This window comes from Cajanus cajan, chromosome 7, assembly GCF_000230855.2.
Source record: "Cajanus cajan strain Asha chromosome 7, NIPB_CcT2T_4, whole genome shotgun sequence".
Lineage (NCBI taxonomy): Eukaryota > Viridiplantae > Streptophyta > Magnoliopsida > Fabales > Fabaceae > Cajanus > Cajanus cajan.
This window is the reverse complement of record NC_138523.1, coordinates 51,088,636-51,102,563: the sequence shown is the minus strand read 5'-3', so window position 1 is coordinate 51,102,563 and position 13,928 is coordinate 51,088,636. Positions and strand designations below refer to the sequence as shown.

General features: G+C 38.9%; 2 protein-coding genes across 2 annotated transcripts; both read left to right on the top strand.

The window, feature by feature from the left end:
• The first annotated feature begins 8,286 nt into the window (after positions 1–8,286).
• LOC145950069 (uncharacterized) lies at positions 8,287–9,285 on the top strand. The gene has a single exon (XM_083060996.1). The coding sequence runs from the start codon at positions 8,287–8,289 to the stop codon at positions 9,283–9,285; it is 999 nt and encodes a 332-aa protein (XP_082917122.1).
• Positions 9,286–9,298: 13 nt separating this feature from the next.
• Positions 9,299–9,952, top strand: LOC145950068 (uncharacterized). The gene has a single exon (XM_083060995.1). It carries the CDS (start codon positions 9,299–9,301, stop codon positions 9,950–9,952), a length of 654 nt encoding a protein of 217 aa, XP_082917121.1.
• Positions 9,953–13,928: the final 3,976 nt, after the last annotated feature.

Sequence of the window (13,928 nt, the reverse complement as noted above, 5' to 3'; positions counted from 1 at the left end):
GACAAGGTCTCAATACGCTCCAAGGTATAATTCGTTTCGAGTCATCCTTTCATTAGAATTTCTAGACTTACTTGACTTTTGGATTCTCGTGTTTTAGAGTATTGATACCTCGAAAAAACAAAAAGTGGATTCAGGCAGTACCAAAACAGTAAGAACTTTTTACGTTCATTTCTTGTCCTTTTGTCAGATTTGCCTACTTCGAGTCTTAATCATCAATTTTCTCTCTTACATGTAGGTTTCGACTACAAAAAAGCAAGATAAAGGAAAAGGAAAGCTAGTCATTCCTGTTTCCAAGAAATCTCAGAAACCTCTTGGCGAGAAACTGCTGAAAGATGCCATGAAATCTGTCCCAAAGGTGATTTAGTTTTTTACTTCAATTTCATTCTCCATGTGCTTTCAACTTCCCTAACACCTTAACTTATTACAGGATGTTGAAATCATCCAGCTTGATTCTTCTCGAGACATGTCGAGAGATGTAGTTCCTGTTAGTGAGGCAACCCAACAGGTTCACTTTTCCTAACCTTCGTCTTTATGAACTTTCATTTAGTTTTCTGATTGCTTAATTCGTTTGCAGTTGACCACGCCTCAGTTGAACGTCGCTGAGATCACTTCTGTGGTGGCGTCGATAGAAGTTCCACCTCAGGTCGAAAAGGACAAGGTTCCCCAGGCGGAACCTTTGGTGAATGTGGAGACTCTGCAAGAGTCTGCCCAAGGTGAAGATTCTTTCGCGCTCCAACCCCCCTTGAATCCAAACAAGGGTATACTTCTTTTAACTCCACCTTTATTGTGACTCTTAACGAAATTATCTCAGTTATTTCCCTTTTTTGTACAGATTCAACCGAGTCTCCTAGGCCCTTCACGACTTCTCCCTCGACTCAAGGAGGTGCCACTTCTTCTATTCAAGCTCTTTCTTCGATTCCTTCCCCAGACTTGGATCTGATAAGTTTCTTCAATGAAGAAGATGAAGATATCGAAAGTATCTTCCAAGTTCTGGATAACTGGACAAGTGGTCCTTCTAGGTCAGAGAAGGAAGAAGAAAAAGTTGTTGAACAAGTTTCTGAGATTCCATCTTATCAACCTTTGCTAGACTCTTTCCGATCAAAGGCGTATGTCGAAGACCTTGACCAAGCCTTCCTCATCCCCGAGTTTAAGACAAAAGTGGCGCAAATGGTGGATGACTTGCTCACTTATTCAGACCTTCCTTCTGAGATCAACCTGGAACTTCAAGAGTTTATCAAGCCATTTAGCCTCGCATGGGACCTTCGAACTCAATGGTCTACTTCGTTTCAAGAAGTGGCTCAGATCGAGGTCGAAACCGAGGGGGACCGTGCTAAGCTCGAGAACCTGCGTAATGAGTTGATTTCTATCAAGAAATCAACGGAAGAAATGATTTCTGCCTTGCAAAAATTGCAAAAAGAGGAAGCAGATATAGAAGTAGCTATCGAGGCTTTGAAACACGAACTTGATAATACTCGCTCGAAGAAGGATGGTGTAAAAGTTAAAAGCCAAGAGATCAAGCAACACCAAACAGTTCTTAAAGAGGAAGGCAAGGTCATATCTTCTAGACTTGCGAAGACCTTGGAACAGAAGAAGCACTTGGAGGCTCAGTGTACTTCTCGAAAGAAAAACTTAGACGAGGCTTACAAAGCCTTCACAGATTTTAAATCCAAATTTTGTAATAAGTAGATTTTTTCCGATTTTTTTGCTTTCTTTCGATTAATCTTAGTCTATGTTGAACAATTAATATTCTGTCCTTCTATGAAAGCACTTCAAGTATTTTCCATTCATTACTTTGCTTATATTTGAATTTATCTCTTTAATAATGTATGAAATTTTCAAATATACTTGCTCGACTATAAAGGGGTCTTCCCAATTATAAGACCACTTCCCTAAGTATCGAGATTTCTGGTCTATGGGGAGGATAACTTTTAACACCAAGTCCCCAACTCGAAAACGTTGTGTTTTGACCCTCTTATTATATGATCTTTCGACTTTCTCCTTTTGTTGAACAAGGTTTTGTAATGCCATTAATCTCTCTTCGTCTAAAGATATTAATTCATCATACATTGAATTCCAATAGTGTTTAGTAGGCAAATCATTCTGTTTTTCACGCGAATTGATTGCAAATTAATATCTAAGGGAAGAATAGCATCATGCCCATATACCAATTTATAAGGAGTAGTCTTCATGGCATCTCTAGGTGAATTCCTATAAGCCCATAGTATTTGAACAAGAGTTTCGTGCCAACTTTGAGGCCTGTTCGATATATGTTTTTTGATTAAACCAATTACCACTTTATTAGCAGGCTCGACTTGACCATTTGCTTGTACATAATACGGTGTTGAAGTTATTAACTTGATTCCTCTTGATTGAGCATATTGGGCAAATTTTCTACCTGTAAACACCGTGCCTTGATCAGTAGTAATTGTTTGGGGAATCCCAAACCTTGTAATAATATGATCTTCGACAAAATCAATTATGTCTTTTTGCTCAACTTCTTTTAAGGGAATAGCTTTAACCCATTTTGTAAAATAATCTATGGCAACTAATATATATTTGTGGTTTTTCGAGGATGGTGGATGTATTTGCCCTATAATGTCAATTGCCCACCCTCGAAATGGCCAAGGCTTAATGATCGAATGTAACTCACTTGCAGGTACCTTTTGTATTGGTCCATGTTTTTGACACTCTTCACAGCTTTGTGCAAACTCGATACAATCCTTAAACATAGTTGGCCAATACAAACCTTTTCTCGACAAAACCCATTTCATTTTTTCACCTACTTGATGCGCTCCACAAATGCCTTCATGTATTTCTGCCATAGCTATATAACTTTCATGAGTTCCAAGACACTTGAACAAAATTCCATCGAAACCTTTTTTATATAATTCATTGTTCAACAAGACATAATTGAGAGCTTGTAGCTTAATCTTTCTTTCGACCTTTATATTGGGATTTTGCAAATATTCGAATTTGCTCCTCCAATCTGGTTGACTTGAGGAACCAATACTCATAATCACTCGATGCTCCATCAATTCATTTTCTGTATGATTAGATACTCGAGATACTCTTTACTTACTTTATACCCTGAGGCTATCTGAGCCAACTTATTTGCAATGGTATTCGAGTTTCGAGGAATATGTTGTAGCTCAGCTTCATCAAAAGCGTTAAGTAACTGCACAACTCGAGTTTTGAATTCAATTAACTTTTCGTTTAAACACTTATACTCTTGCGTTAATTGTTTGATGACTAATTATGAATTACCTTGAACTGATACGTTTCTAGCACCTAACTCTTTGAGGATTTTGAGTCTCGTTATTAGTGCCTGATACTCGGTTTCATTGTTCGAGTATCCCTTGTATGTTTTAAATGATAACTTAGTCGGGAACCCTTCGGGAGAGATGATTAAAAGACCTATCCCAGTGCCCAATTCGTGTTTCGAGCCATCGAAATATAATCGTCAAGGCTTGGTGGTTAGGTAAATAATTTCTTCAGTTTCATTCGAATGATCTGCGAGAAAATCTGCAATTATTTGTCCCTTAATTGCTTTTAGAGGCTCGAAAGTTAACGAGTATTCAGTTAACGCGAGTGCCCATTTGCCGACTCGAGAATGTAACACAAGTTTACACTACATATATTTAATGACATTACTTCGACAAAATATTACAACATCACGAGTCCTAATATAGTACTTCAACTTTGTACAAGCAACATAAAGACTTAAACATAATTTCTCTAAAGGGGTATATCTAGTTTCTGCTCCTACTAACATTCGACTTAAATAATAAATGACTCTCTCGATGCCATTATCATCATCTTGCGCCAGCATGCCCGCAATAGTCGAATCGCTAGCTGAAATGTACAACTTTAGTTGCTTCCCTTTAGAGAGTGGTGCAAGCACTGGAGGATGAGCCAAATAAACTTTGATTTCATCGAACGCTTTCTGGTGCTCTTCATTCCATCAAAATTCTTGCTCCTTTTTTAAACGTAAAAGAGGAGAAAATACTTTAGTTTTACCAGACAGGTTTGATATAAATCTTCTCAAAAAATTTACTTTACCTAGGAGAGATTGAAGTTCCTTCTTGTTCGATGGAGGTTTAGTCTCCATGATAGCTTTCGTCTTGTTTCGATTTACTTCAATTCCTTTCTGGTGTATGACAAACCCCAGAAATTCTCCTGCTGTAACACCAAAAGCACATTTTAGAGGATTCATTTTCAAACCATGTTTTCTCATTCTCTCGAAAGATAATTTTAAATGGCTTAGGTGATCCTCTTTTTGCTTCGACCCAACAATTATATCATCAATATATACTTGTACAAACTTACCAATTAAATCATGGAATATTAAATTCATTGCACTCTGATAAGTAGCACCTGCATTTTTTAATCGAAATGGCATCATCACCCATTCATAGACGCCTAAAGCACCTAGACATCGAAAAGCAGTTTTCGATACATCATTAGCTGCAATATAAATTTGGTTATATCCAGAATAACCATCAAGTAAACTCATAATTTCATTACTTGCAACAGCGTCTATCATAGTTTCAGCAATGGGCATAGGATATTCATCTTTGGGAGTTGCTGCATTAAGATCTCGAAAGTCGATGCATACTCTGAGTTTTCCATTCTTTTTTATAACAGGCACGACATTCGATATCCACTCAGCATATCTTGAAGTTCTGATGAACTTCGCATTCAGTAATCTCTCAATTTCTCCCTTGATTTTTTTGATTACTTCAGGAGCGAATCTTCGAGGACTTTGCTTCATAGGTCTCTTTCCTGGGATCATGGGTAGCCTATGCTCTACCAATTCTCGATCTAATCCTGGCATTTCATCATAATCCCATGCAAAGCAATCTTTGTATTCATGCAAAACTCGAATTATTTCGTCTTTCAATTCCCCTTGCAAGAACTTACTAATATAAGTGACTTTCCTATTTTCGACAGTTTCCAGATTAATTTCTTCAAGTGGGTCTTGGGATTCTAGCTTATGTTCTTCATTGGCGGCCCTTTCGAATCCCGGAGGCGAATCATCGAAAATACAGTCTAATTTCAACTCCAATTCCTGCTTTTTGTCTTCTTTTGAAATTTCAATTTTTCGACCTACCTGTCCTTCTATTTTTTGATTTTCCTTTTTGGTCGAGACTCCTTGATCTCTCTGGTTTTCTATTTTTTGTTTTTCTTCATTCTTCTTGATTCCGAAGTCTATCTCTTTTTCTCCTCTTTTTTGTTTTTCATTTTTCTTTTCGACCTCGAAATCTATTTTCCCTTTCTTTTGTTTTTGTTTTTCTTCGGCCAAAGTGGCTGTGCTATTTTTATCAATTTCATTTAAACGTGCCTCTTCACCTTCATCTTCCTCGGCCATGTTGGCCGTTCGATCGGCCACATAGGCCGATATTCGAGCTAAGAAGCTCGTTTAAGGATCTTCATCCTTCATTCCTCCAGTGGAGCCGAATTCTTTTCGGCTCGAATCACAAACCCTTTCTTCACGTCCCAGCAAAAAGTTTTCTTAATTCCTTTTTCTTCATCCATCACTCCAAAATTATATGCATCGAAAGGTTTGGTCTTTGCAAATGCTGTCAGTTGTTGATCAGCAAAATACATACCAACCTCATACATTTTCTGGTCAGCCTTGAGAACTTCCAACCCTTCGTCATCATTCCAGAAGAAGATCTTTTGATGCACCGTGGAAAGGACGGCTCTATTGAGTGTCTTTTATGTGCAATTTACACTCAACTTTTGGTACTCTTTTTGGTATTTGTAGATATTTATATATGTTATTTTGCCCCTAAATTAGAAGAATCAAAATATACTAAAAGGGTAGTAGAGTAGTAGCAAAAGCGTAATGTTTTCTCTCCATTTTTTGTAGGAAAATTGAGAAGACAGATTTCCACAGCCATAGTTGTGGTTCTGGAGCTATAGCTGTGGAAATCTGGGGAGAAATTTTGAAGACCAGAAACTTGCAGCTATAGCTGTGGATTCTGCAGCTATAGCTATGGAAATCTGGAATGCTCATTTTTGGTTCTAGAGACTTGAAGCTAAAGCTGCAGGTCCAAAGCTTGAGCGTTGAAGCTTGGGAGATCAAGGAAAAGCCACAGAGACTCACAATCATAGTTATGGTTTCACAGCTACAGCTCAGGGAGTTGCTTAATCATGAAGGAGTTTCCACAGTCATGGTTGTGGAGCTACAGTTGCAGCGCCAGAGGTTTCTTCACCCTGAAGGACTCTCCACAGCTATAGCCGTGGATCTACAGCTGCAGCCGTGGGAATAAAAGTCACTTTTTGGCCCTGTTTTGAAACCCATATAAAAGGGGAAAAGAGGAGAAACCAGGTATCACAAAAATTACAAAGAAAAACAGGGGAGAAGCACGTGAAGAGGGAAGAACGAAGGGAGAACAAAGATTTGGAACCTGAATCCTTTGGGAACGAAGATCAATTCCATTTCTTCATCCTTTACTTTGTAATTTCTTCTTTTCACTCTTTGATCCTGTAATGGCCATGTGTGGCTAAACTTCTTAAGGATTGGTTGGATGTAACTACTAACTCTTCTTCTTCTTAAATATATGCATTTTGATCTCATTATTTGTGCATTGATTCTTCTCTTGATACTTATATCGGCTTGATCACCCGTTGTATGATTTTTGGTTTTTGAATCCAGTTGGAAAACGTTTTTGAAAACCCGAACTGAATCTTGCACCTAATCATTTCTTGTTCTAGGAATAGACTTGATTTGGTTAGTCACATTGTTCAAGTCATTGTTCTTAATGCGAAGTATTAAACTCAAAATATAGAGGAATCATGTTTTGAGCTTAATGACTTTAGGATTCAACCTTGAGGAATCTTGTTGGATTACTTAATGAACGTGGAAATAATGGAATTAGAATCGCATGTGTTTTAAGAAGATCTATGAGTTAGCAAGTGCTTCTGGACCAATCTTTGTCTCTTAATCATTGTTCTTACTACGTTTATTTTATTGTGTTGTTCTAATTTGTTTTCATTCATTTGCAATTATAACAAAATTCTCATTTGAATCATTAGAGCAAGAATTACTAAACACTCAAATCCCTGAGGACGATATTTGAATACTACTTCGAAACTTGGTTCACTTGCCAAGTGGTGTGTTTGCGAAAAAACTCATCAAATCAACCATTCCTTGAATCTGAAATGGCTGAAGAAGGAACAGGCACTCATAATGTTGGACATGGACCAGCCAGGCATCCTAGAAGGACCCTAGGTGATTATGCACAACATGGTCCTAGGCATTTCTCTAGCATTGCAGCTCCAAATACTTCTAGAGCCATGGAGATGAAGCCTGCCTTCCTTACTTTGGTTAGCTCACAACAATTTGCTGGCCTTGATCATGAGGACCCATACTCACACCTTTCAAATTTCTATGAGTTATGTGGAACAATGGGAATACCTGAAGGTGATGAGGAAGCTGTATATTTGAGGTTGTTTCCATTTTCTCTAACAGGAAAAGCTAAAGTATGGTTACAATCTCACCCAAATCAAAGTTTGACAAGCTGGGGTGATGTGGAAAACAAGTTTGTGAATAGATTATATCCGTCATCCAAGTATATTAAGGCCAAATCCGAAATCACTACTTTCAGGCAAGGTGCAGATGAACCATTTTGTGAAGCCTGGGAAATATTTAAGTCATTGCTCAGAAAATGTCCTAACCACGAGTTCGAAGATATAGCTCAACTCAATTTCTTTGTTAATGGAATCAAGCCTGAGGTGATTATGTTATTAGATGCAGCAGCTGGTGGCACCATGATGACTGTGAGTCCAGAAGAAGCTACTCAAATCATAGAATCTTTGGCATCTTCTGATCACCAAGCAGAGCATGGGAGACATCAATCTCATAAAAGAGGAGTTCTTGATCTAAGTACAAATGATGCAATCCTTGCTCAGAACAAGCTGCTATCTCAACAGATTGAAGCACTGACTAAGTAGATGGCCAAGATTCCACAACAGCTTCATGTTATTGCTTCTTCTTCAAATCAATCAAATTCTTCTCTAAAATGTGATTTTTGTGGGGGAGATCATCCCAATGGTCACTGTTCTGAAACTTCAAATGAAGAAGAGGTCAATTATGTGGGCAACCAACAGAAAGGAGGTAATTTTAATTCCTGTAATTATAATACTAACAATTATATGCAGGGAAATCAAGGTTGAAGAAACAACAATAACAACCAAGGTTATGGATGGAGGAATGAAGCTGGGCCATCCAATAGGCCACCACCACAACAACAACAAGAACATCAGCCTGCTTATCCTTCTATGCATGAAAGAACCAGCAAATTGGAGGATACTCTGAACCAGTTCATGCAGGTATCTATGAACAACCAGAAGAATACAGAGGCATCCATCAAGAATTTGGAGGTGCAAGTGGGTCAGCTAGCTAAACAATTAGCTGACATGTCTGGAGGCCCATTTTCAGCCAATACCAAGACCAATCCCAAGGAGCATTGTAAAGCCATAACAACAAGAAGTGGGAAGGTAGTTGGTGCAGATGTTGGAGTGAGTGAGAACAATGAGGGTGCTGGTAATAAGGTAGAAAATAGTGAATTGAAGGAGGTTGAGGAAGAAAGTGAGAAGAATGAGGGAGAAAACAATAAGAGTGAGAGTGTAGATAGTGGAAAAATAAGAGAGAACAATGGAGTTGAGAAGGAGAAAAAGAAAAAGAAGGGCAAGGAAGTCAATTCCACTATTCCTGTAAAAAACTTACCTTACCCTCATGCTCCTACCAAGAAAGAAAAAGAAAGACAATTTTTGAGATTTTTGGATATCATTAAGAAGCTCCAGATAAATATTCCCTTCACTGAAGCCATGGAACAAATGCCCACTTATGCTAGGTTCATGAAGGAATTGTTAACTAAGAAGAGAAGAATTCTTGAAGAAGAGACTGTGGAGCTTGAGGCAGGATGCAGTGCCATTATACAGAAGTCTTTACCTCAGAAGTCCAGAGATCCAGGCAGTTTCACTCTCCCTGTATCAATTGGTAACCTATCATTGGGTAAGGCACTCTTAGACCTTGGAGCCAGTATTAATTTGATGCCTTTATCCATGCTGAAGAAGATAGGAGAAGTACAGGTACGATCCACAAGGATGACCTTGCAGTTGGTAGATAGATCCATCAAGCTTCCACATGGTGTAGTGGAAGATATGATCGTGAAGGTTGATAAGTTCATGTTTTCGGTTGATTTCGTAGTCATGGATATGGAAGAGCATGTAGAAGTTCCCTTTGATATTGGGCAGACCCTTCATGAAGACAGCTAGAGTTATCATAGACATGGATGATGGAAAGCTGAAGGTGAGAGTTCAAGATGAAGAAGTGAGTTTCAATCTATTTGAAACAACGAAGTTTCCAAAAGGCAACAAAGATTGCTTTAGAATTGATGTATTAGATGATGTGTACTTGGAAACTCAAAATGATTTCAAGAGCTCATCGCCACTAGAGAAGGCTTTGCCTATCTCTAACGAAGAATTGGAAAAGGTCATTGGTAAAGCTTGTCATCTGCCAGTGGGATTGGAACATAAAGCATTTTGGGCTTTGAAGGCCTTAAATTATGATTTGAAGGCAGCAGGGGAGAAAAGAAAGCTTCAATTGCATGAATGGGAAGAAAGGAGATTGAAAGCTTATGAGTCCTCTAAGTCTTACAAGCGCAAAGCCAAGATATATCATGACAGGAAAATTCTGAACAGGAACTTCCAACCTGGCCAGCAAGTATTACTGTTCAATTCCAGGTTGAAACTTTTCCCTAGGAAGCTCAAATCTAAGTGGTCAGGTCCTTTCTTGATTAAATTTGTCAAATCATATGGAGCTATTGAACTTGAAGATCCTGCTTCTGGAAGGACTTGGTTAGTTAATGGTCAGAGGCTCAAGCATTATTTGGGTGGTGAAATTGAGAGATTCACTACCAGCACACATTTGAAGGAGCCATGAACAAACAGGATTGTCAAGCTAAAGACATTAAATTAGCATGTTCTTGTTTTAATTTCTGTTTTAGATTCTAAGTTTAGCTTGAATAGTGAGTAGTTAACAGTTTTTGTTCATAGCTTGATGTTTTGCATGTTGTGGAATGTGGTAACATTGCTGATTTAGTTTAGGTTATGTTTGTGTTTTGTGTGTTAGGATATAAGAAGTTATTTTGATGCCCTCTTGCTGGTGGTGCAGTTTTTGGGTCTTGAGTTTTGAGTATCATAATACTTAGTGTGTAATAGTATAGATTTTGATATGTTTATTGTTGATGGCTAATTTCATGTTGATGTTGATGTTTAGTAGATAATAATATTGCAGTATATTGGTGCTATTAGAATCTTAAAGACTAACTCAGCTTTATCCTTGGTTGTGAAGGCATTGGTAGTTGGTAGAAATGTTATGTAGCAATGGACAGTTTGAGAATCTGAGGTACAATGAATTTGGTTTTTGTGTTTAAGACTTCAAGTTTCATGCCTTAGCAATGAATGATATCAATATGTTCTCAATGGGATTTGAGAAGGAGTGATTCTCAGTTTAGAATTGTAAATTCTAAGTCCCAGCTCTGCAGCTCTGAGGCCAACGCTTTAGCGCCAAGCCCCTGGAGCTCTCCCTTGAGCTAAAAAAATGCCACAGCTCCAGCGCTGGCTTCACATCCATAGCGCTAAGTCTCTGGAGCTCTTTCTCTTGAGCTCAAAAAGTCCACAGCTGTAGCGCCAGTTCCCACGGCCTTAGCGCCAACTTTCTGGTTGAATGTTGAATCCCCAGCGCTCAAGCGCCCATATCCAGCGCTATAGCGCCAACTCTCTGCCATGACTTTTTGGCCATTTATATCTTCAGCGCTCAGGCGCCAAGTCTCATGGCCATAGTGCCACCTCTCTAGAGCATTTTGAGAGATGTTTCAATCCCAGCGCTCAAGCTTTAAAGCCACAGCCATAGCGCCAATTTAAGACCATGGGACTCAAACATTTGGGTCAGTTTTAAAACTGAACCTCCTCTCTCCACCTCTTCATTTCTCACTTCCTCCACTCACGAAAACCCTCCATCTCCCCACTTTTCATCTTTCTCCTCACATTTTCTCTATAAGGTTTCCAATTTGAGGCATCAAGGTTCCCTTTTTCCTCAACCATTCCACACTGAAACATCAAAGCATTCATCTTTTACTAGGATTATAAGGTAAAGTCTTCATCTTTCTTCTCTTTTCTTCGTTGCATGGAAGGTGGTTGTGAGTTCTTCATTTCTTTGAACTCTCTTCATAGTCTCTCATCATTTCTGAGCTTTTTGCTTGATTTGGAAGTATGCCAATGTGGAATTGCATGAGTTTGGGTGTTTAAACTTCCAACGTGAACATGCATGAACGTTCATATTCTATGCTTGCTTTGTGTTTGAAGAAAGGCTTGAATGAGAGGAGTACTCAAATTGAATGCAATAAGCACACCATTCCCTTGTGTGATGAACTTTAACACTAGAATGAACAAGACTGCATGTGCATGTTATTTTCTTATCAATCTTTGTCTTGTGCTTGATTAAAAGGCTTCATGAACTCTTCTTCTCCCATGAACAATATCTACATTCCTCATACATGTTCATCATTTCTGTGTTGTTTGAAAACACAATGTGGAATTGATTTTCTTCTTGAATTGAAAAGTTTGAATTAGGGGATGTTTACATAATCCATCTTGCACATGCATGACTAATTCCAACTTTGCCTGTTATGTGCTCGACAAAATGCCTAAGTAAAAGATGATCTCATTTTTCAATCAAAATAACCTCTGTGGTGGGTTGATCATGGAACCAATATTGTACTAGTAAGGTTTTTCATTTGAGCATTTGGCAGATTGGGTTATAGAGAAACTCTTCCAAACAACAATTTTGGTGCTTTCAATGTGTTGCATGTGTTGTGTGTGAATGATCATGTTTGTAAATTCCATGCATGCATTGTGTACAATTTTAGAGCTAAATGAAATGTGCTGAGTCTCATGTAGTGGAATGTTAGCAATATTTCTTTTGCCTCATGAAGAATTTTCTGATTCACTTGTTTGCTAACGTGGTTGCAAGAATGGTTTTAATTCTTCAGATGGTTCGTTCAAGAGGGGGAGGTCCAGGCAGAAGCTCTAGAGCCACTCATGAGATCCCAGCTAATAAAAAAAGAAAGAAAGTGGCTACTTCCTCCCCAACCCCATCAGTATCATCCTCTGAGGACGAAGAAGCACCATCCTCACCTCAGCCACCACCTCCTCCATCAAGAAATTTCACTTTCCTTCCAAGCCGATTTCGCTCCAAATACAAGCAACAAAGGTTTTTGGATTTGGAAAGCCGTCAAATTATAGCTGAGCGTCCGGTGATTGAAATACTTCCTTTAATATATCTCACGGATGAATATAGAAGGAGGAATTGGACCAAGATTGGCGAGCCAGAAGACAAATACAATGAAATCATCATTCGAGAGTTCTATGCTAATGCCTTCCCTGTACGACCTGATTCCAAGGATAGAATCTCGTGGGTGAGAGGTAAAACCATTGCTTATGATCCAGAGGCCATCAACACCTTCTTGCAAACTGAGTATACCATCTCGGAAGAAGATGATTATAGGAAGCTCATGAAGACCGCAATGAATGAAGAGATGTCTAATTTGGTGCTTGAGACTCTGAGCCTTCTAGGTAGCCAATATCAAACAGGCACGAAGAACCAACCCACCCACATTCTTCGAGCCGATTTGAAATCACTTATGCGTTTATGGCAGGCCGTCCTCTACAACAATGTCGTCCCACTCACACACACTTCTGACATTACCATCTCCAAGGCAAAGTTTATTTTTTGTATATTGCTACAGAAGGATGTGAACATAGCTACCTTAATATCAAATGAAATTCATGCTATTGTCCTCTCTAAACCTTCTAAGTCTGGTGCTGTCAGACCCTTAGCTTTCCCTGGATTGATTACAGGCTTATGCAAAGCTAAAAGAGTGGTGATTCCTCAGCCGTTGGTCTCAATTAGGAGGAAGATAGATCATGTGTTTGTCAACGCTCGCTGCTATAACCCATGAGAGTTTCCTCGGGCATCTCGCAGATCACGCCCACCACCTACCCATTCCCAATCTCCATCACCAGTTACCTCACCTCCAGTTCCGCCAACTGGTCCCTTCGATTTGTCTACCATGCAGGCTTGTATGGTGCAACACTTTCAGCACATGGAGGAGCAGCACCAATTGGAAATGGCTCATCTTTGCCATGTGCAACTTCAACAAGCCGCTAATCATCGAGGGCAATTGGCTTTGCACTCCTATTTTTTACAACTACACGTTACATCAGGCTAATACCGGTGGAAGCTTATATCCTTGGCCTACACCGGAGCAATTTCAAGATGTTATTCTTTGGCCTGGGGACAGTCCTGTCTTTTCCGGAGGAGGTGGTGAGCCTGAGCAGCCTCATGTAGGTGAACAAGGACAGAGGTCTGATGCTGAAGCTGAAGAAGAAGGAATTGATGGAGGAGAGGACAATGAAGAAGGATTTGAGGATGAAGGGTCACTATCACCCACTTTCTGAGCCCATTTTCTGAGGAAGCAGAGTTTTACTTTAAATTCATGCAATTTTAAATTTCTGTCAATTTAAATTTCAGTCATTTAAATTTCTATAAATCGTTTAAACTTTTTGGTGATTTGCTTGTTTTGGGTTAGATGCTTAAACTTCTGGTGTTTTGGTTGAATGTCATACTTGGTGGTGCAATTGTTAATGTTTGAATTTGGGATACTAATTGTTTTGTTTGGAGTTTGCACCTTAGTTACTCTAGAGCAGTAGTGTGAATACAAAAAAAATGTAAATAGATATATATAATTATATATATATAGATATTTTTTGGGAAAAATTGAAAATCATTCTTGGGAGGTAGTAAATGAGATAGCTTTTAGATCAACAAAAAGTGAAAACACGTCTTTTGATTCACC